General features: G+C 31.0%; 1 protein-coding gene across 18 annotated transcripts in view; it reads left to right on the forward strand.

Annotated features, from left to right (window-relative positions):
- RIMS2 (regulating synaptic membrane exocytosis 2) overlaps positions 1 to 22,342 on the forward strand; it is a 473,698-nt gene that overhangs the window by 245,675 nt on the left and 205,681 nt on the right. For 15 of the 18 annotated variants that reach the window (XM_054590359.1, XM_054590372.1, XM_054590374.1 and 12 more), the window contains 4 exons: positions 2,102 to 2,214; positions 16,853 to 16,983; positions 19,914 to 20,085; positions 22,155 to 22,308. In XM_054590359.1, coding sequence (XP_054446334.1) covers positions 2,102 to 2,214; positions 16,853 to 16,983; positions 19,914 to 20,085; positions 22,155 to 22,308 — 570 coding nt within the window. Of the gene's footprint in view, positions 1 to 2,101; positions 2,215 to 12,881; positions 12,930 to 16,852; positions 16,984 to 19,913; positions 20,086 to 22,154; positions 22,309 to 22,342 lie in introns of all 18 variants that reach the window. The other 3 variants (XM_054590373.1, XM_054590361.1, XM_054590368.1) reach the window with 1 other exon arrangement.

Consider the following 22,342-nt stretch of genomic DNA (forward strand, 5'->3'; position numbering starts at 1 on the left):
ATCTGGCTACTATATAGAAAATATGTTAAATGGAGTTTAAGGTGAAAGCAGAAGGACTAGTGAGAGGACAATTTTAGTATTTTAGTTGCAAAATGTCGATGACTTAGACCATGTTGGTAGCATTGAGGTGGTTAGAAGTGGTCAGAATCTCTGTATGCACAGTAATTGAGAATATCCTATCAAAATAGATCTATTTTTAATTTTACATTACAATTACAAGTATAAAATTTTTAACAAATTTACCAGATAGGTGAAATCCCTTTGAAATGCCATAGCTCTATACTTTAAAATATGATCATATGATTTACTTGATTTAGTACCTTTGGCTAAGTAGTAAATCATTTTATCCAAAATAATATGATCACATGAAAATATAACAAATAAATATTAATATAATGATAATAATTATATATAATATTATCATTATCATTGCTCAATTTTATTGAGTTCCTAAAACAATCCTGGGGAGTACATATACATTTTATTTACTTATGTTACACCACTCAGATATTGTGTGAGCAGTGTAGAACAATTCCAAAATTGTTCCTGAGATGGGTCCTTTCTCAAGTTAGATTTAATCCTTTATTCTATAAAACCTGAAGAATAAATAGGTTTCTCCAAGGTGCAATTCTTAACCCCCTGTCTTTAGTTCCTCAATTAATTCTTCTCTTCACATGATTTTATTGTCATATACCTCCTAGGTTTACATATAAAAATTATCTATTATTTTCTTTTCATCCCTGTATGTTTAAAGAGTACACTTTTAAGTGTCTTCTTGTTCCTTGTGAAAATCTGAGCTTATTTTGTTTTTTACGATAAAGCCAGAACTCTTCACTTCTCAATATTGTAAAAGATATCACTGTTACTTCTGATCCCAAGGCTTGCAGTTTCCCCTTTACATTACACTCTCTGTAGAGGTTAATTTTATCCACATGTGCCTCCAGTTAGGGAGACACTTCACAGCTTAATTCTTAACACTAATGTCTACTCTACATTCGCTTCCTCCCATATATTCAGTTACCGGTTTTATATTTCTCCTTGGATGTCTCAGAGGTATCACAGGGTCTCTGTGTTCCAAAGTAATGTTTCCACTAATTCCGTTCTCTAGTGTTCTCTATCCCAGGGAATACCACCATGGGCCTGGGCAGAGAACAAGACAGACACATAAGGGACTGTCTTGACTCCATATCTAGTTACAAGACTTTAGATCTTAATATTATCCCCTCTCTTTCCTTTATATCACATATCTAATTAGTTTCTGAGTCCTCATTTCCTTATTTTATGATATTGTCTGAATTATGTTTTATTTTTGTAACCTTTCCTATTATTATTTATTGAATTCGACTTGTTCCTATTTTCCATCTCTCAATTTAACCTAAACTTTAAATAAGTGGTAAAGTCACCTTCCTCAAATGCAATTTTTATTACCTCATCCATAAGAGTTTAACATGGATATTTTATTAGTGCCAAAATGTATAACTCAGAATTCCAGGCACTGAATGCCCCCAGGATCCCATTACTTCCATTTTTGTTCACTTCCCCAATTTTTCCTTTCCCCCCATGTAAATATATTCATACATTATCACTTCTGAGTACTGCGGTTCTGCTTTTTCTGATATTCTTAATAGCTCTTTACTTCCTTTCAACCCTCCTAATTATATAGTCTTCCACATATGGTTAAACAATCACTTCCTGAAAACATTTTCATAATGAACATTACAGTACTGTTTTTAGTATTGCATGTTTAGAGCATCTTCAAATTGTTGATTTAGGTTTTGTTTTTTTATACCTAATTTTTTTAATGTTCTTAACATTATTCTAAATAAGAGTTTATTACACATTAACAAAGTAATATAAGTCCTGAGGTAGATGTCTATCTCTACTCTTATCGGCACAGAAAATGGTTCACCCTTGGTCCTAAGAAAATCCCTAAGCTCCACTTATGCTTCAGTAAAGTCCTCTAAGTACGGTTGGGACATTGTGGCTAAGAAAACAATGTATATAATGACATCCTGTGGATATAAAAAATTTAAGAGCTATGTGGTGAAAATTATTAGATAAGTGCCATTGTTATTACTCTTTATTATAATTACCATTTCAGGTTCTAGTTCATTCGAATCTCAAAAAATGGATCGTCCTTCTATTTCTGTTACCTCTCCCATGAGTCCTGGCATGCTGAGAGATGTTCCACAGTTCTTGTCTGGACAACTTGCAGTATGTAATCACTAAATTAATTTCTGTTTTTACAATATCAAATAATATTTTTATTATTTGTTGCTTGTTTTTTATTTTTTGTAAACCAAGTTCTTACAATATAATTGTGCTTTTAACCATCTACTTTCTCATTCTTGGTAAACTAAATGAGCGAGGGGGAGAATTAATTAATTGAAGTTCAGTTAGGCTGTGTGTTGGGGGGAGGGTGGCAGGGTTGAACAAAAAAAAAAGAAAAGAAATTCAATTTTAATTATTTACCATAATGCTTTCTTTATTAGCATTAGGTTTTTTGGAATTTAATGAATAGAATTTGTGAAGATCTCTAAAACTTTCTTTAGTAATATTCCAAAATTCAAGCTTATGATTTTGCTCAGTACCCTAAAATAACTGTAATATGTTATTAAACTTTTAAGGGAAATAAAAATTCTGTACTATACAAAAATGGTATTTTTGAAATAAAAATAAATATTTATATATTTTTCTGTGCTTTTTAACTTTAACTAAATTTTGAGTGGAGTATGAATTTTGCTCTGAAATGTAATCATACTTGAGATGCTTTTGTCAATAGTCAAAACTAAGTACGTGGATAAATATATAATTGACTACTGAGTACACCAGTTGATTTCATATTAAAAGATGTCTAATTTGAATAAAATAGTTAAAAGTTCAATTATGCATTTTATTTTCATTTTAGAAGATCTTTGCATGTATAAGCCCTCACTGTTTGTTAACTTCTTCATCTTTCTTTCACTTTTAAACCACTGAAAAATGTTAAAATTTTTCCAGTCACATTTTAGAAACATACCAATAAATTATTATACTTGAAACTATGGCTATTAAGAACTATTTAGATTCTCAAAATTCAGACACTAAATTTTGGATAAAAATTATAATTAAAAACCAAACTGTTTTGGGGCTGATATTTTAAGAGCAATAATAAAAATCTTTATTACATATCTCCCTTTATTTTGGGGGGGAGAAAGGGAAGTATACTGAATTTTCATTAACTTAAAGGAGGTACAGAATATATAAACAAAATTAACATGTTAATATTTATTGAAAAAGTCATTAGACATGTCTGTTCTGGGACTATTTTAATCAAAAAGATGACAGTTACAAAAAGTAATGCAAGAAAGAAAATTGAGATACTGTTAGGAAATTGTAAATGTCTTACTAAAATGAATTTCTTCTCTTTATTATTTTTCCTTTCTCTTTCATACACAGAGTGAACTTTTCATTTGAGGACCATGGTCTTTTTCATTTTTCTACAATAACTAGCATCTTTCTACTTATTCTTTTACACATATTGACAGTACAGATGTTGTCATTTATGGTTACAAATGTATATGTCTTTTTTGCCCACCTATTTAGGAAGTGGTAATAAATGTTAACTGGTTTTTTTTTTTTAATAGCTCTATTTAAATAGTTCTTTTTCTTTCTTCCCTTCCTTCTTTCTTTATCTTTTTCTTTTTTAAGTAATGGTCTGGGTACCTGGATGAGTCGATATATAAATAATTGTGTAGTTGGCTTTAGTTGGTGGAGGAGGAAGGAGTGAAAGTTACATTTTCACGGATGAGGAGGGAAGGGTAAGGAATGCAGTACAGGCACTTAAGACAAATTTTGGATTCTGCAATTTTTCCTCATGACTCAAAATGAATATGGTAAAAAAGCAATACTGTTAAAATATTTGGGGAAATATAAACATAAAAGTTTTACTTAAAAACACATGTAATTATATTAAAGTATAGTATTTAGGTTTATAAGGTTTATAAAAAATGCTGGTTTAAACTCCATGTAATTTTAATTTTAAATATGTACCATTTTATCATTTTCTTATTTTCCAATAAGATAATATTTACAAATAATGTTTGTTGTGGTAAATCTAGAAAGTACAGATAAATAAATTAAAAATAAAAATCACCTATAATCCTGTCACTAAAATAGAAACATTCATATACATATAATTTTTAGAACAAAATAGTAATAAATCTGTATATACTATTTAAAAACCTATTTATTTACTAATGTATTGTGCACTTTTTTCTTTGCTATTTAAATGCTATTTAAAATTATTTTAATAGCTATTTAATACTCCATTTTAACTTAATTTGTTAAAATAGGATATCTTGCTTGTTTCTAATTTCTATTATTACAAAGAACAATGCCATGGAAATCCTTTAATATAAATTTTGCATATTTTGTTATGACAAAATTCTTTTGTCGGGATAGCTCTCCAGAAGTAAAATTAGAATATGAAAGGAAAATTTAAAGTTCATGAAATCTGTTACCCAAAATTTCATCCAAAATGTTTTTTTACCAAGTTAAACTCTAATTATCTGTTTAAGAAATATATGTTAAGGTCTGACCCAAGTTCATTCATAATACTAAGAGCTAGGAATACAAAAGTGAAAAAGATAAACATGAATTTTACCCCCATAAACTTAATTTTATATTTATTCTTTGCATGCAGGAAAACATAGGGAAGATACTCATTGGATATAGTATTTCCCTTTATATTTAATACTATTTCTGCCAACTGGAGACAATTTTGGTTTGCTGTAATGATGCAGAGTTTGGGAAAATGTGCATCCACATATATCATACTTTGGGAACACCCCTAAGAACTCACAAGGCAACATTACAATTTCTATATTCTTCTATTTTATCTTTGGGCATTCTTGCTGTTGGTGAGATTTTACCTGGGCCCAATAACTTAACAAAATCATGACATGCTAATGCCTGAGAACAAAGATAATTTGTATAGTTGTGAACTGACCTTCCTATGTGTGTCAATTCATGGACCGATACTTTCTCAGATAAAAAATATAATTATAATGCAAATTGGTGTTTAAACTTTCATGCTCAAGGCTGTTGATGATTTTTTAAAAATTACACAGTATATTTCCTGTCCGTGCTTGAATTGTTTCGCTGCTTTTGATTATTCCAGGGCTTCACTATGAAAGTGCCTTTAATGTACTCAGTGAGATTGTAAGTGTGAGTTCATGTTTATGATGCTTGGACTGTTTGTTAGCCTTTTCACTGTCAGTACTCCCATATTTGATTTTTCTAAAAATTAGTGTTCTCCCATAATTTAGTAGATTCCTTCTTCAGAGGATTACTTTTATTAATTCTCTCAATATTTTAAAATTAATTTGCAGTTTTTGGCTAGTTATTTTGATAGAGAGTTAGGATAGAATATAGCCTTCAATTCTTTTACAAGTGAGACGTGGCTCAGAATTTTATTTTCTATAGGAATACACTGATTCTTTTTGGCAATCCTATTTTATTTTAGGGTATGTGGTTTATTTATAATTGCATTGTTTTTCTAACTTTAATATTTTTTACTCCATTTTTAGTGATAAACTTGTAAATGTACATATCCATTTTATATGCCCATTTAAAGGGACTAAATAACTGAAGAATAGGTATGCATCTTTAATATCTCCTTAGAAACTCTACTTTACAGAAAGTTTTTTAAAGTCTATAAAGATTTTTCTTTGAGTGTTTATCCTATGTGCTTTATTGTCACATCCATTGTTATTTCAGAACCATTGCTTAAAAGGAATGTCCTAAAGATAGTAGTGCAGTATGTAGTAGAAAGTGGTATTAAAAATGCAAATTAAATTGTGGTGGTCAAATTCAAATTCTTTATTTGAATAAGGCTGAATCGTTATGGATACCAGGTATTTTATTTTTAAAATAAATGAAGTACTATTAATTACAAGTTGCAATGAAATACATAACGGTAATACTTCACCATTCCTGAATATCTAGAATCCATATAGACAGAAAACAGCTTAGTGGTTGCCAGGAGCTGGAAGGATGGGGGCATGGGGAGTGATTACTTAACAGGTACATGATATTTTTATGGAGTGATGAAAAAGTTTTAAACTACAGGGAGGTGATGGTTGCACTGCATTGTGAATGCACTAAATGCCTCTGAATTGTACACTTTAAACGATTTATGTTATTTGAATTTCACCTCAATTTTAAAAAATAATTAAAAAATGATTTTATAGCCAAGTTTAATGTATAAACTTATGGGTGAAGATTAGGTTTAAATTGCCATAGATTTTAGACAGTTGATTTGAGAAACCTCTGAGTTGCTCATTTGAGATAATATTAGAAGGTTGAAAATTTTGCATTAAAAGATTAATTTATTTTAAAGTACTATTCTTTTTAAAGTAATCTTTTAGTTTATGAATGGGAGTAATATTTATTTCTATTGAAATTTTTGATCTAAAACAGATCAAAAAAAGAACAGGTGAAAGAGCAAAGAAAAGATAAAATCTATTTCTAAAAAGAGTACCTTGTTGGTTACTTCCTTTAGCATGCCTAGTTAATCTCTATGAATTTCATACATCCCTTCCCCATTTGCTAGAGAATTATCCACCTAGAGTCACGCAGACAGATGTCAGCAACACACTCCATATCTAAACATTTCTTTCTTCCTTTGGATATGTTTCAATACAAAAAAGAAGACAGCTTAGATTTGAGACTGCCTTAGTTTTTAAAGAGCGAGAATGATGACTCATGATTGAATAATAGTTTTTCTTCAACGTCTGCTTTCCTTTAGGTCTTAGATTTATGTCTTACAAAGTGTAGCGTAAGTTTAATGATAGCTAAAGTGGGCAGTAGTCCTGTTAATACCTGTTAACTCTTTCCATATAGCAATCTGAAGCCTTTAAGTACAATGTATACAACTCTTTGAATTAGACGAGATAGACAACCATAGGAAATGTAAGGAATGGAATGGAATTTTGGTGAAAGAAGCAAAATTAAATGTCTTGAAATCCATTTCCAAACCCAGAGATATGCATGTGATTTTGTTCCTGGTTTATCTGTTGACGTGTGTTAAGAAAGGCACAAAATTCTGATTATTTTGGGATCTTTGTTGGAAATGGTTTCAAATGAAAACAAAGTAAGTCAGAAGAGAAATGAAATTTGATTTTACTTAAAGAATATGAAATACAGTGATTTAATCAGAGGTGGGCTCTGTTTTCTACCTTTATACTATTGTCAATGAAAAGAAACATTCAAACCTGTGGAGAATTTTTGGTGAGTTTGCCAAACTGACCACAATTGTGGAGAAGCAATATCTCAACAGATTGAGAAATGCTCCAGAGAATGGTGGTTTAGCACCTTATTTTGTACATTAGAATCAAAGGAGGAGCCATAAGGGGGTTACATAAATTCCATTGGTGATAGATTAGGGAGGCAGGAGAAAGGAAACATTTACAGTTAGAACCCAGATAAGATCCATTGTAACCATGGTGGAAAAGTCCTTAATGTCTTTTCCAGTGGACAAAAATTTCGTAGTTGTAAGTTACGGTTTCTGAAGTCTTTGTTTCCTGGGAGCACATGTGAAATGTTACTAATTTATTAGTCCCTATAAGCTGGTTAATGAGCCCTTAATAATATTGTAGAATGTCTTCTTTTAGTAAAGTTGATTCATACTTTTCTTTACTTAGATTTACAGGGTGGCCGGTGACTATTTTATAAGGAGAAAGGCTCTATTTGCCATAGATTTTGCATTGAGGTGTATTATGAGGAAAGCTTTTGGCCAAGGTTGATTTAAAGCTTCTGAAAATTTACCTAGTTGAGTTTTAATTGTATTTTTGTATGTTCTATTAATCCAGAGAACTGGGGATGATAGGCACAATGAAAATATTGTAGACTAGGCCATATATTATATATGGACTGTATTGTTTGTTTAGTAAAGGAGTTCCTTAGTCACCAACTTAGAGGGAATTCCCTAATTTGGGAATTAATTTAATTTTTTAAAGTAATTTACCTACCATTAAAGCTGTTATTCTGCAAGGGAATACCTTAACCCATACAAAATTATAAGTAATACTTTTTTATATTTTGAGATGGTGGCATTTGGATAAAATCCAAATCCCATACCTGGGTTTTGAGGGAAGTGAGAAATGTTCTTGGGCCCCAAGGAATGATTATCCTGGGCTATAGTTTGGACAGATAGAACATTTGCTTTATATTTTATGAGTTTCAGTAGGAGAAAGTTTTCAGTAATATTGTTTACTTCATGAAATTATTTTTGAGGATTTTATTTTTAGCTTATGTACATGTTAAAGTACACTACAGGTAATTAAGCTTTTATAGGTAAGATTGGTTTCTGATTGGGTCCAAGCCATATCTGTGTGTTTGGGACAAAGATCCCCCCTTTTGTTGTCTCCCCTCCTTTACAGCTGTCTATTGGAACTATAAAAGAGTTTTTATTGATTTAATAGAAAACAAAGGACATTCGTAGGTTTGATTAATTTGGCTGTTTAATGCTGCCTGTCTAGCTGCATCAGCTAAATATTTTTCTTTTGCTTCCATGGTGGCAGCTTTAGTAAGCCCTGGAATTTTGATAATTGCTGATTGTTTTAATTTTTATATGACATTTAGTAATTTTGCAATTTACTTTACTTTTTTTTTAATGGGCTGCCCTGAGAAAATTAAGAAACCTTGCTGTTTCAACAGTATTTTTAAGTTGTGAGGTACACCAAAAGCCTAGCTATTATTAGTGTAAATATTGGCTATATGATTTTTGGCCAATTGACAAGTGTGATCTAGAAAAATTAATTAGGCTTGTTGGGAAGATTTTATTCAGGTAAATAAGAACTTTATTAAGTCTACCATGGAAGTTATTGCATATTCAGCTTGGTAACATTCCTGTTTATTTTTCACAGACGTTGTAAACCAAATTAAGTTAGCATTATTAAGGAGTTTTTTTTATAAACCATCCCTAGGAACAAGAATATGGTCAAGTCAGTTTGATTTTAGTAAGACATGTAGAGGCTGGGCCATTAATAAACATTTGGAATTCAACTGTGACAATATTTAGTCAAACCCAGAAATCCTGTGAGCTGCTTTTTTATTTTTTGAAAGAGAAAAAGATAGGATTCCTTTGAGCATTTCAGGGTTAATTAGTAGTCCATTCTTAGATAACCAAAGTATTTTATCTGGAATAAACAGAATCATACTTTGTTTTTTGATATGCTACTGTGTTTTCTGGGGAACTTAGTAAATTCCTAGAATATAAACTAAATTATTCACATAGTGGATTAGAGTGGAATTTCTAGGAAATTTAACATTATTTAAATTAGCTTTTATATTTAAGACAATAGATTGGACTTTTCCATATATACCTGGGGCATTATTGTCCAAGTAAACTTGTAATTTTTCCAGGTGAAAGCAAAGAGGTATATAAATAGAACATAAACATTCTTATTTTTATTTTGGCCAAGCTTCCCATGTGTCAAGCATTTTAAATAGGCCTAATTAGTTTAAAACTTTTTTTTATAAGGAGAGAGAATTAATACTTGAAGTATTCCAGGGCCCATTGGAATAACTCCAAGTCATTTCTTAGTTAAAAAGTCTTTAAACTTTGGGAAGGTTTGTCAAACAGTCTCAACCAAAAGATCATAACATAAACCTTTTTTTGTAAACTTGGGTAAAATAAACACATATTTCATGGTAATAACCTTAAAAGACATTAATTAAACTTAAACCAGATTTAATATTAAATACTGGGTCCAGACCACAGGATTGTGTTTAATTTATGTACGTTTTTTAATTTCTTTAGGCCAATAAAATACTACACCCTGATAATGCCATCCAGAGGCAGGAAAAAAAAAACCCCAACACACTACACATATTATGTAGACAAACACATTATATTAAGACCATACACATTAAGACCATACACATAATCTGAACTATTTTTCTAGAGAAGGGTAACTTTAGCTACTTAAGTTTATAAACATAAAACTTTAATGAACAGCTACAACCTTTAAAAACTTTCAAACTTTCATATTTTCACAAACCTTATTCATTCAGAAATAACCATTTTTATAACTTACTTTCTTCCTTTTCCCTTAAATGTATTTTTATTTTATGCCTTCTATTACCAAAAACATGCAATTTCTTTCTGACTTAATTTGAATTTAACTTTCAGAAACTTCAGTTTCCAGTAATAACCAAAAATAAGGAGCCAGTATTATCTATATTGACTTTTATGAACATATTTCATCACCTATAGAAACATAGTCTGTTTATTGGCAAGTACACTGACTTTCAGGAAATACGCCTTGAACAAAGACATTTACAAACAAGACACTCATTAACAGCTGCAAATCCACTCCACAGCCTTTCTTCAACAAAAGTCAAAGGCAGGCAAACCCAAGACTTGTCCAGCAGTCAATGTTTTAGCATTTCAAAATATTTGGACATTCAATAACTTTAATTAAAATTTACTAATTTAGAAAGGAATAGCTGAAATAAATCAAATTTATTTAATTAGATATGGTTAAGTTCCACCCCTCCCTCCCCACCCCCAACCCTTTGATAAGATTTGTCTTCCAAAAACTTTGCATTGTAAGAGAAGGTCCAGGTTAGAGATCTCAGAGACTAGATATTTGCATTTCCAAGACAGACTTTGGTTTCAGAGTTGTATAGGGGGGAGGATGGGTTTGTTGGCATCTATTAGCTTCAGGAGCCTTCTTCAGTTCAGAGGCTGTCCCTAAAATTTCTTATTAACTTTTAAAATAAAATTTCTTTGTGCTTCTCCTAGAAGCTTTTATTTCCAAATCAATATATACTTCTCGTTCATTCAACTTAGTTTTAGAGCTGGCATTTTCTAATTTTGCATGCAAAAAATTAATTTAGGTGCTGAAAGAAAACAGCATTTTGGTCATTTAAAGTTGGTATCATTTTTAGTTATGTTTTCCCATTTCTTTAATGCACTTGCAAGTCAAGGCTTCTTGCCAGAAGTGTTAATGAGGGCTGGGGTCTGGGAATTTCTGGCCTTGGAGGCACAATTTTCCATGTTAATTTTAATTTTATTTTGAGATCTGTAGAGTTTGCACTTCACATTTTCAAAAAGCAATACCATTGAAAAGCCAAAGTTGAAAACCAGCCACTCATTTTTTTTTTTTTTTCAGTCCTGCCTTAACCTGGGTTCTGTCAACCCCTTAACCTTAGTTCCATTTCAAGGATTTAAGTAAACAGCTCAAATAAAGTCAAGACTTCATACCTTAAAACAGAGAGGTCCAGAATTCCAATTGAAACTCACCCAAGTTTACCCTTTGCAGAACAAGTAGCTGTGAGGCACACTGGGCCCCTGCTGGAGCCCAGGAGTGGTCCCAGTCTGCAAGGTGGTCCTCAGTAGGCTTCTTTTGAGTCCTGCCACGATCACCAAGTTAATGTCCGTGTAAGAAACATTCAAACCTTAGAGAATTTTTGGTGAGTTTATTTGAGTCAAACTGATGACAATTGCCAGGAAACGACACCTCAATGAGTTGAGAAATGCTCCTGAGAATGGCAGTTTAGCACCTTAATTTATACATTGGAGACAAAGGAGGAGCCTTAAGGGGGTTACATGAAATCCATTGGTTACAGATTAGGGAGATAGGAGAAAGGAAGTGGGGAAACTTCTGGGATTGGATTAAAGAAAAAATGATAGACACATACTTCTTTTACATAGGTGGTGAAGGGATAGTTAACAGTCAACAATTAACATAATAACAATAACAATGAGAGGATTTGTGGTCTCAGCTTGTGCCCAGGGGGTTTGGGGAAAAAGGGAAGTTACCTTGAGATTCCAAAGGTATGTTATCATAGATGCAAAAAGACAATAGACAGCTAAAGATTGACCTTTGTTAGGGAAAAACACTGGTCTAGGACACAACTACTTGTCCTGAACTGCTTTTTAGTTAATAATTTTTAGTTTTAGACATCCTTTGTGGTTACTTTAGCTCTCTAAGTTTGTAAGGCTGCCTAGCAGTCCTCCCCAGAGCATGTCAGGTTATTATGTGGCCCTTTTCTTCGACACTGTCTTACCTTTTGTTTGAATATCTAGTCATTTTTTGTTGCTGTTTTCTCCTCTACAAATTGGAGATAATACTAACCAGTGCCTAGTGTTGTTGGAGGCAATAAAGTTGCAATAAACTGTCAGTAAAGGCTTGGAAAAATATAAAGAACTGTATAAATAAAAAATAAATGAGATATAGTGTTATCTTGAGTAGTACACAATAAATGTCTGAAAATATTGTTTAAATACTAGAACCTTGTATAAATTCTTAAAGTACGAGTCACCTAATTAATCCTGTGCATTCCAGCATACTTTTATTTTACTGTGTTTATTCTTTCAAGAATTAATATTAAGTCAATTTGGCTAATTTTTTTTTAGGTTTTTGTTAGAGATATATTTTGGAGAAGTCACACCATTACTTCCTCAGATGTCTTTTCACTAATAATTCTATAATGTATTTTTATCTGATTTCATTTTGTACTGGGATTTTTTTCTTCCTACTGTGTTTAAAAGGGTAACCTGCAATTTCTTGGCTGTTGGATTTTGTTTACACTCACACTTTCAGAATTTACAAGCCTGAATATGTTATTTTACATCCAGTTTTAATTCCTGTTATGTTGATTATATTTAAAAACCAGATTTAGGAATTCTAATATTTTATATATTTTAGTATTTTGACAAAATTAATTTATCCATTACATTGATGTACTTAATTTAGATATATATTGTCATGGGAAAGATATATTTAAGAGGTAGTTGTATGTGTTTGTTTTTACTTTGGTCTTTTAGTTCCAGCGTGTTGTCCTTTTGGTTTTGTTTTATTGCTTTTTTCTTTAATTTTGCTTACCAGAGCCAAAGCCTTAGTAGAAGAACAACGCCTTTTGTTCCTAGGGTTCAGGTAAAGGCCTTGTCTGCCTGATAGAAACTAAAGTTGTGTTTTAACCCTTATTTGTATGCTTTTGGAAAATGCATAGTAGGTAAACTTTTTTTGGTATGTTGCTCCAAGCCATGTTATTGACTTTCAAATCATTTTATGAGCCAGTTGTAAAATTCTGCATGGGGATTAAAATAAAATAAAAATTTAAAGAGACAATTTTTATTAGTGATTTTATATGATGAACTAAATACTAAAACTCCTAATGGCATTTAATGTAGATTCTACTTATATGTGTAGCATTGAAAGAAATAGCTAATTTTATGCTGTTGATTCTTGCCTTTATTATGCACAGTTGCTGTCTCTTTAAATCATTCATTATATCACTTAACATCTACATTCTTTTGCATTTTCCAAGCAACATCTCCTTGAGGAGACTGGCAAATGAATTTGTACCTTATCTAAAATACGGATTTTATTTATATTATACATAAGGTTCAACATTTGGAAAGTTGTTGAACTTTGAAAGAACAAAATCACAATCCAAATAAAATGTGTTGGGTTTTTTTGTTTACATTTCGTAATAGTAATTTCACTTAATTTTACTGTAATAATTGGGTACAAGTTGTTTGCCTCTTTTCATTAGGAAACCCTTATATGGTAATGTCAATATAGTTCGTTTAAAAAAGTAGTATTATGCTTCCCTTGCTTTGCTGCATGCTTTTTTATGTTATTAGTTTTGAATAATACTAATTTAGTTGAACTTTAAAAATTATAATTGTTCTAGTTAATGTTATATAATGTAAGATATTTCCTTGTGCTGCTCAAGTTCTGCTTAGGAAACTTAAAAATGGTTACATGGTGTGATGGTTTTGTTCAAACAATTAAAATGATAATGATTTTTATTAATGAAAATTAGGTAAATATAAAGAAGTATGTCATATCTAGAATTGTGAAATACATTTGTTATGTTTTGGGGAATCAACAGGTATATTAACCATTTGTTTTAAAAGCATAGATAAAGAAGTTTGATATGTGATAAAATAGCTAATAAAATGTGTTTTCATAATACGAACTGGATATCTATTAAAAACTTCAATGTAAGTCTCTGATAGAAAATGAAAATTGGAGCTATTGATCAAATGCCCAGCTTAAGACAGTTTATTGAAGAGTGTAATTTTGATAAAAAAATTAAAATAAAAATGTGCCTGTTTTATATCTATATATTTTAACACATATTTGTAAAGTATAATTTGACAAACTATTAAAGTATTATGAAAAATATGAAAGCCATATGCCTGTTTGTATAAGAAATGAATATTATTAATAGGTGATATTTTTGGTTTTCCATGGCATAAGAATATCTAAAAAAATACTCATATATATATCTCGAATGTTTTGCTGTAATGATTTCAAAGGAATAAACATATCACCTCTGGAGATAACCAACTACAAGTACTTAGTCTTAACCCCTTAAAAAAACCTCACAGAGATCAATAATTTTCTTTATTAATTATAAGCTTAGTCTAATAATGATCATTGTTGTTTCTTTATTTCTTAACTATAAATTTTAATGGAAAAAATGTATAGCCTTTTAGAATATTTTTCTCTTTAAGGTATCTAATATTGGATTTTTAATATCATGGAAATATAAAGCCATAAACTTTTTTATACCTGTAGACAATAGAGAATATCAGAAATTAATCTGGTTTTGATCACACATTTTAGAGGGCCCATGATGCATGTTTTATGACATCTCCGTTTCATCTCATATACACGATACTCTCGTATTTCTTACCTTTTGTTTTGGTTTTCCCCTTTTGTCTTTTCCCAGAATAGTTTAGTTTTTCTCCACTTACCCTCATCTGTTTCTGTGTTCTAATAATATTGTTATGCAAGCAAATACTTGCACTTTTTTCTCCATTCAAATGTAAGAGGCTTTTTTTTTTAAGTTTGGCCCCTTAATCTAAGGCCATGGTTCTTAAACTATAATGTCCATGAGAATCACCTGAAGGACTTTGTTAAAATTGTAATTCCTGCCCTGGCTGCTGTGGCTCGGTGGACTGAGTGCCAGCCTGTGAACCATAAGGTCACTGGTTTATTCCCAGTCTGGGCACATGCCTGGGTTACAGGCCAGGTCCCTACTTGGGGGCGTGCTAAAGGCAACTGATCCCTGTATGTATCTCTTGCATGTGGATGTTTCTTTCCCTCTCTTTCTCCATCCCTTCCCCTCTCTCTAAAAATAAATAAATAAAATCTTAAAAAAAAAAAAAAAAAAGGTAATTCCTGGACCCTATCCGATTCAGTAGGTGAGAGGTGGGCCCAGGAATTTTTAGCTTCTTCACACTGATGCAGGAGGTTTGTGAGCAACTGACTTTTCTAGCCTGTTTTAACTGAGCAGCTTTACTAGGAAAACTTCTTGTTACACAATGGCAATACCTGCATTAAACATAAGGACTTATAACAAAAAAGAGTAGTGATTACGATTTTTAAAGTATAAATATTTCTTTCTGTTGTTGTATAAGAGGGCTGATTCCATTTGACAAAAAAAGAAAAGCACATAAATAATTTTACATATTCCTCTGGACCATCAGTCTTCCTCTTCTCTTGCCCCCCTTCTCATTCTCTAAGATACAAAGTCAGGAACTCAACAAAGCCATGTTATCCTGGCCTGGACCTGCCTATCCTCATTGGAGAAGAGAGGGAAGGACTTGACAGGAGATGTATATTTAAACTTCTTATCTTTTTTATTGAATTTATAGGGGTAACATTGGTTAATACAATTATATGGTTTTTAGGTGTACAATTCTATAATACTTCATCTGTATATTGTATTGTGTGTTCACCAGCCCAAGTCAAGTCTCCTTCAATCACCATTTATATTTCCATAACCTCTTCTACCTCCCCCAACCCTCTTTCCCTCTGGTAATTTGCAAACATTGTATATTCAGATTAAAGAGAAAATTAAATCATTAACATATATGCACATACATACATAGATATACCATAAAACATATAAACCATAAAATACATACTCTATAACTGTAATTTTATTCCCAAATTTTAAATTTTTTATTCAATTTCAAGGTAGTAGTCAGGTGAGTTCTGAACCAACTTGGGGATCAGAGCCACAGTTATTATAGATCCTGACAGTAAAATCAGCTGGCTAGGTGTGGGAGCATGAAAAATATATGTGGGAGGTGACAGTTGTTAAGTTAAATGAATTCAGCAGCTGGATGTGAAGTTCCAATTCCTAATTAGGGCATAGGGAAATTATTCACATTTTCTCATCTCAAATTATAAAATTTACCCTCATTATTTTAAGGATTGTGATACATTTGCATCGCAAACATAAAAAAGACTTACCTATTCAAGAAATTTAAAAAATATTAATTTATTATAGTTTTGAATACAAACATAAGGAGTTTATTGACTAAAGCTACTAATAATTCCCCATTGCTTTAATCCTTGAAATGTCTTCTGCTGTGCAGTTACATAAGGCATTTGCTTATAAATTCCCTATGAATGGCATATGAACAAGTTACTATTTATTCAGTCCTGTTTGAGCATTTATTTTGCACTCACTATTGTGGGGGCTCCAAAATGAACTACAGTGATTTTTGCATAAAGATAAACACAGCAATCATTGTATAGAAAGTCCTCATTATGGTATTATAATTATTATATACATGTTAATAATCAAATTAGGAGAACAAAAGTCCAAGTAATACAGCAATCAAACAAAATATTTGAATTAATTCCTCCATTCATTGAAGTTATTAAAGCATATCCTTTTATTTTAACTAAACACAATTTACTAAGTGAAATTTATATTCTGTGCTAGTAGCAGTGTAAGAGAATGGGGTGAATGATAAATGATTGGAATATAAAAATTATGTTATGGTAGTAAATGTTTGAATTGATAAATGAATATTTTTGCTTTTCAGATAAAACTATGGTTTGACAAGGTTGGTCACCAATTAATAGTCACAATTTTGGGAGCAAAGGATCTCCCTTCCAGGGAAGATGGGAGGCCAAGGAATCCTTATGTTAAAATTTACTTTCTTCCAGACAGAAGGTAGGGATATAAGACAAAAATAAATGCTTTTTGAAATGAGTGAGAAATGTTAATAGTGGTAGATATTTTGGTTCTGTATTATTTGTTTTTTATCATTCCTTTCAGATACTTATGAAGTTTAACATAAGTATAATGATTTTTAGGAATCAAAATAGTGACAGTAAATGCTTTGAGATTGTTTTTAAAACATATCAGATGTTCATAATACATTATTTTCTTGCATATTTATTTCAGGTTATATGGATTATATCTTAAATATATGTTTCTATTTATCAAAATTTAAAATTATTAAAAATTATTTTAAAATTAAATTTAAATAAAATGTATTTTTAACACAAACTACAGAAACAAATACTAGAAATGGTAGTAAAAGGTACTCATCATATTCCTGTACAATTTCTACCTTCTTTTACTGAGATATTTTTTCTTTAAATTCTGTAAAATTAATGCATGTACTTTTTATTTCGTTACCCCATATTATCAGGGAAATTTACCATTGGGTCCAGAATTAGCTTCTTCAAGCATCATTAGTTTTGTGTCCTTGCTAATCAAAATAAATATTTTTTCTGCCCTGATTTAAATAGGGAAATTAGTAATGGAGAAATAATTTATCAAAAATTACCTATTCACTCTTAATTTCAGGCACATAAAAAATAAAAGATGTTATTCAATAATATCATGAACAAAGAAGGAGGTAATGGCTGCAAATGCTTTTTCCCTAGCTATTCTGCATCTCTGGCTGTCAGGGCTGGGTGTTCTCAGGTCTGGTCATTTTTTCTCAGATTGGAAGTGACTGGGGCACAATGTGATCATAAATATGTTTAATACAGTTTTAGACCATTATTTACTTAGTTTAAGTTAAAGTCATCCAGGTTGAGTGCCAAAGTATCATCTGAAGAACAACTTCAGCAAAGAAAAAGATGAAAGGAAAGGACAGTTATCAAAGACCTTTGATTTAGCTGATACACATTTTGAAGTGGAAGTTTTACTGGAAAATATGTCAAGGTGGCACGATATCTAAAGTTACTAGAAACAGTTTGCTATATAATTTTATTTTACAAAGTTTACTTGAAGATAGTTGTCTTCTAACAACTTAAGTTGTCTTTTGGACATGGATACACTTTGTACTGCAAGGAAGGAAGAGGACATCCATGACAAAACTGATAACTCGTGCTTAAAGTTCAATTTGCCTTATTAAATCGTAATTATATATGGTGTGTTTGAAAAGAACTTCAAATATATCTAGTCTCCCTCCCACCCAGTATAGAAATCCCTCCAAAATAGTCATTCTCTGAGAGATTTTTTCATTCCTTAAGAGGAAGTCAAGACTTATTCTTCTAATCCCTTTCAGACTGAAAAATAAACCATCCTTGAATTAGATAATAAGGTTCCCACTGAATGCTTGCTTTCTGGCTTAATGGAAGGAACTTCATCTCTTGACCAGGGTCTCATAATTCATTTTTTTAATGGATGGAATATAAGTAGATGCTTTACAAATATTAGTACAATTTTAGAAGGACTGGGCTGAGAGAAAAATCATAAATCATAGTTCCTGTGATTATTCCTATTATTTTGTTAGTTATTTTTATTTATAATACCAGTTATTTTCCATAAAATTGAATAGAGATAAAATCTCCTACATGGCTTTTCTTTCCAAGGCCTTAGCAATTAATAAAGATGCATTGTGATAAGGTGGCTTTCTGCTCCATTAAATATATATGATCTGTAAACATTTGTTTTTGATTATTTAAGTCAAATTTACATTAAACATTAAACCTTATGTTTACCTAGGGAAAGTTACTTAGGCCCCAATTCAGAGACATTCTGTCCCTTCTTAGTTCTCCCTGCTTTCTCTTTCCTAGTACTATCAGCACTGTGCTGTGCTGAGAGAATTTGTAGCAGTTAATACAGTTTGACTTGGAGTTCATTGTCCACCTCTTACATCAAATAGACTCTCTAGGTAACTTAATCTTTCCTTCTTAGATGGTTTTCTTTATTATTATTCAGCCATTGATCTTACTTAATAAGCTAGAGTAGTGAACTTCAAAAAGAATCAATGTTCCCTGAGGATATGGAAGAGTCCATTGCAGTTCAAGAATAAATATTTGAATTTTTATATATTTTATCTAATTATTTTAATTTCTGTTTTATATATTTATAAATGTATATAATATTTAGTACAACAGTATAGTAATACATGCATATAATTCCTAAATATATGTGCATATTATGGGATGCATAGTTAAAAACATTCATTTGATAGATACAAAAAGCACAGTAGCCTTTGAGGCATAAATCCCACCTATCTGGATGTTCGGCTTCCATTTCCAGCTCACATTTAAGAGCTAACTCATGTAAAAATAATTTTACAGTGTTTTAAAAGAACTGATAAATGTCAAATAGGCAAGTGTATACTTATTGTACACTCACCTATTGTTAGAAAATAACTTGATAAAATGTAATTACAGTTGCTCATTAGCTAAACTGTATGAATGTGAGGTTGTGACCATCACAGTTTACTAAATTTTTTTGTACAATAAGGCTTCTATAGTTTAAGTGAATAGTATATGTAGTGTTATTCGTTAATTAGCTTTTGGAGGGTTTCCAGTAGGGCAATATGTTAAAAAAATTTAGAAGTAAGTTTCTGTAGTCTGGGTTTATTTAGATTTTGCGAAAAATTGTTTTTAATTATCTGTCAGAGAAAATTTTCAGATTTATTGACATATTACTGTTATTAAGTCATATATATAACATAAGTATACAATTTATACATTTTAATAGTAATTTTAAAGATTATGAGATTTGTAATATATGATAAATTTGTGGCAAAACTTCACCTGACCCTTTTCCTGAGAAATTTTACATTAATAATTTTATGGCAAACAACATAAAGGTTTACATAGTTAGTGTATTCTAATTTTTTTTCATAGTGATAAAAACAAGAGAAGAACTAAAACCGTAAAGAAAACATTGGAACCCAAATGGAACCAAACATTTATTTATTCTCCAGTTCACCGAAGAGAATTTCGGGAACGAATGCTGGAAATTACCCTTTGGGATCAAGCTCGAGTTCGAGAGGAAGAAAGTGAATTCTTAGGAGAGGTACCTGGAATTATTTTAAAGCTTCATCTGTCTGTGTCATCTTGAATATATTTGCTTATATGACTTATATGACAGTAAAAATTTATGTTTTGAATATCTGAAAAGTAAACATAGTTTTTATAATGGAATGAATTTAGCTACTGCTTTAAGACAAAACTTACTGAGGTCATAAAAAACAATGGTCTTAAATACTCTGTGACAATTCTTGCATGTTTATTCTTATTGTAGAGGGCTCATTGTTGAATGATAAGAGGTTGGTTTGTATTTCACTAATAAGTTGCTGTTTTATAATGTGTGTATATCATCAATTTACTGAAGCAACTATACTACTTCTAGCTCAATCATTTATTCCTGTATTTTTTTAAGCCTTGTAATATACCCATAATATGCTAGGGACGGATGCTTCAAAGGTGAATACAGCATGTTCCTTCCTTCAAGGAATTTATAACCCACGAGGGTACAGACAAGTGAATAGGCAATTGTGATATAGTATGCAGATGCTGTAGGAATACATATTTGCTCCACAGAAAAAGCAGAATTTAGCAAAGTCAAGGGGAGTGATATTTCTGTAGAAGAAATAAGATACCAGAGTTGAGGGACTCTTGGACAATTGTATTGAAACTGGAAGAGAAAGTGGTAAGAAATGAGCCTTGAAGGTTAAACACTAAAAAGTTTGGATTTTATCTTGTGGATAATGGGAACAATGATAGATTTTAAAAGGAAATGGCTTCATTGCATTTGTATTAGAGAAAAATATTTTTAGTGTAATGTGGAGAACGAATTAATTGGAGTGGGGCACTATGAGAGGAACTGCTCTCGCTTTTAACACACCAAGTTATCTACTTTCAGCACTTTTCAATATGATTGGTTTTCCTAATTACATGGTAATTTCTTGGAAAAACCAACAAGACATAGAAATAGTATACTGGGTGTCAGCAGCTAAGGAATCAAAGAATAGTAAATCAGTTGCAAGGAGCATAATCTAGAACAACTGTCTGGACCTGCATTAGTGATACTTCTGCTTTCTCACCTGTGTCCTTGAGCAAGTTATTAAATATATTTCTGCTTCAGTTTCGTCTTCAACCAAGTGGAAATAATAGTGGTATGCAACTCAGGGTTAATGAGGATTAAATAAGTATGTGTATGTGTAAACATTTGGATTGCAGTGCCTATACTTTTGAAAATGACTAGAGAAAATTTAGGAAGAATGAAAGAATTTAACTGTTTTTGCTTCATTACCCCCCATACCTAATAACAATTTATTATTATATAGTAGTTCTCATGTACCTAAGTACAAAAACTGTCCTGTTTGCTCATGACCCTTAAAGAAAATAAAGAGTATCATTTATTTCTATGGACTGATTTCCTTTTTAAATTTATTAAATATTGATATTATAAAATCCATATTATAATATGGTTCATTTTAAAAATCCATTCTCCCTGTTTTGAATCCTTAGCAGCATGAGATATTGAACACAGTTTTATTTCATTCGTATTACAACCTTTTCATTTACCAGCTGATGTGAGATTAAACAAGTTCTTTTAACCTTTTTAGTCTTAATATTTTTTATCTGTAAAAGTTGACTAGCAAGACCAAACTAGTATTTTTTTCTAAAAATTAAGATAACATTTAACATGGTTTTTAATGCACATTATACACTTCTAATTTGGTTTTCTCTCCTCATTTAGAGTTTTTTGCAAAGGCTAAGTTAATGAATGAAAAAAAATGCTTTTTAAATTATAAAATGATATACATGTATTAGTTATTATTACCGACTTTTAATAACGAGTGCTATTTCTATAATAGTAATTCATTCAGTAGCCTCTAGTAGGTTGTTGGTCAAGGGTCTACAAAATAAATATCTTAGCTATTTAAAACTTTTAAATCATTAAGAAATTATAAATATCTTTTATTTAGTGATTGCCAAAACATATGAAAAATTTTGCAACGTGACTTCACTTTTGATCTAAGAGTATTACTATTATCATTATATTCAAAGTTATGAGACCATTTAAGAAAATTTCTATGTTGTTGGTGTATGATAGTTTTTTGTTTCTTGGCTTTGTAGATTTTAATTGAATTAGAAACAGCATTATTAGATGATGAGCCACATTGGTACAAACTTCAGACCCATGATGTCTCTTCGTTGCCACTTCCTCGTCCTTCTCCACATATGCCACGGAGACAACTCCATGGAGAGAGCCCCACACGGAGGTTGCAAAGTAAGTCTTTAGTAAAATTTATCATATCTGTATT

The sequence above is a fragment of the Pteronotus mesoamericanus genome, unplaced genomic scaffold (genome assembly GCF_021234165.1).
Source record: "Pteronotus mesoamericanus isolate MK-2021 breed Mesoamerican mustached bat unplaced genomic scaffold, CSHL_Meso_final scaffold_174, whole genome shotgun sequence".
Classification (NCBI taxonomy): Eukaryota; Metazoa; Chordata; class Mammalia; order Chiroptera; family Mormoopidae; genus Pteronotus; species Pteronotus mesoamericanus.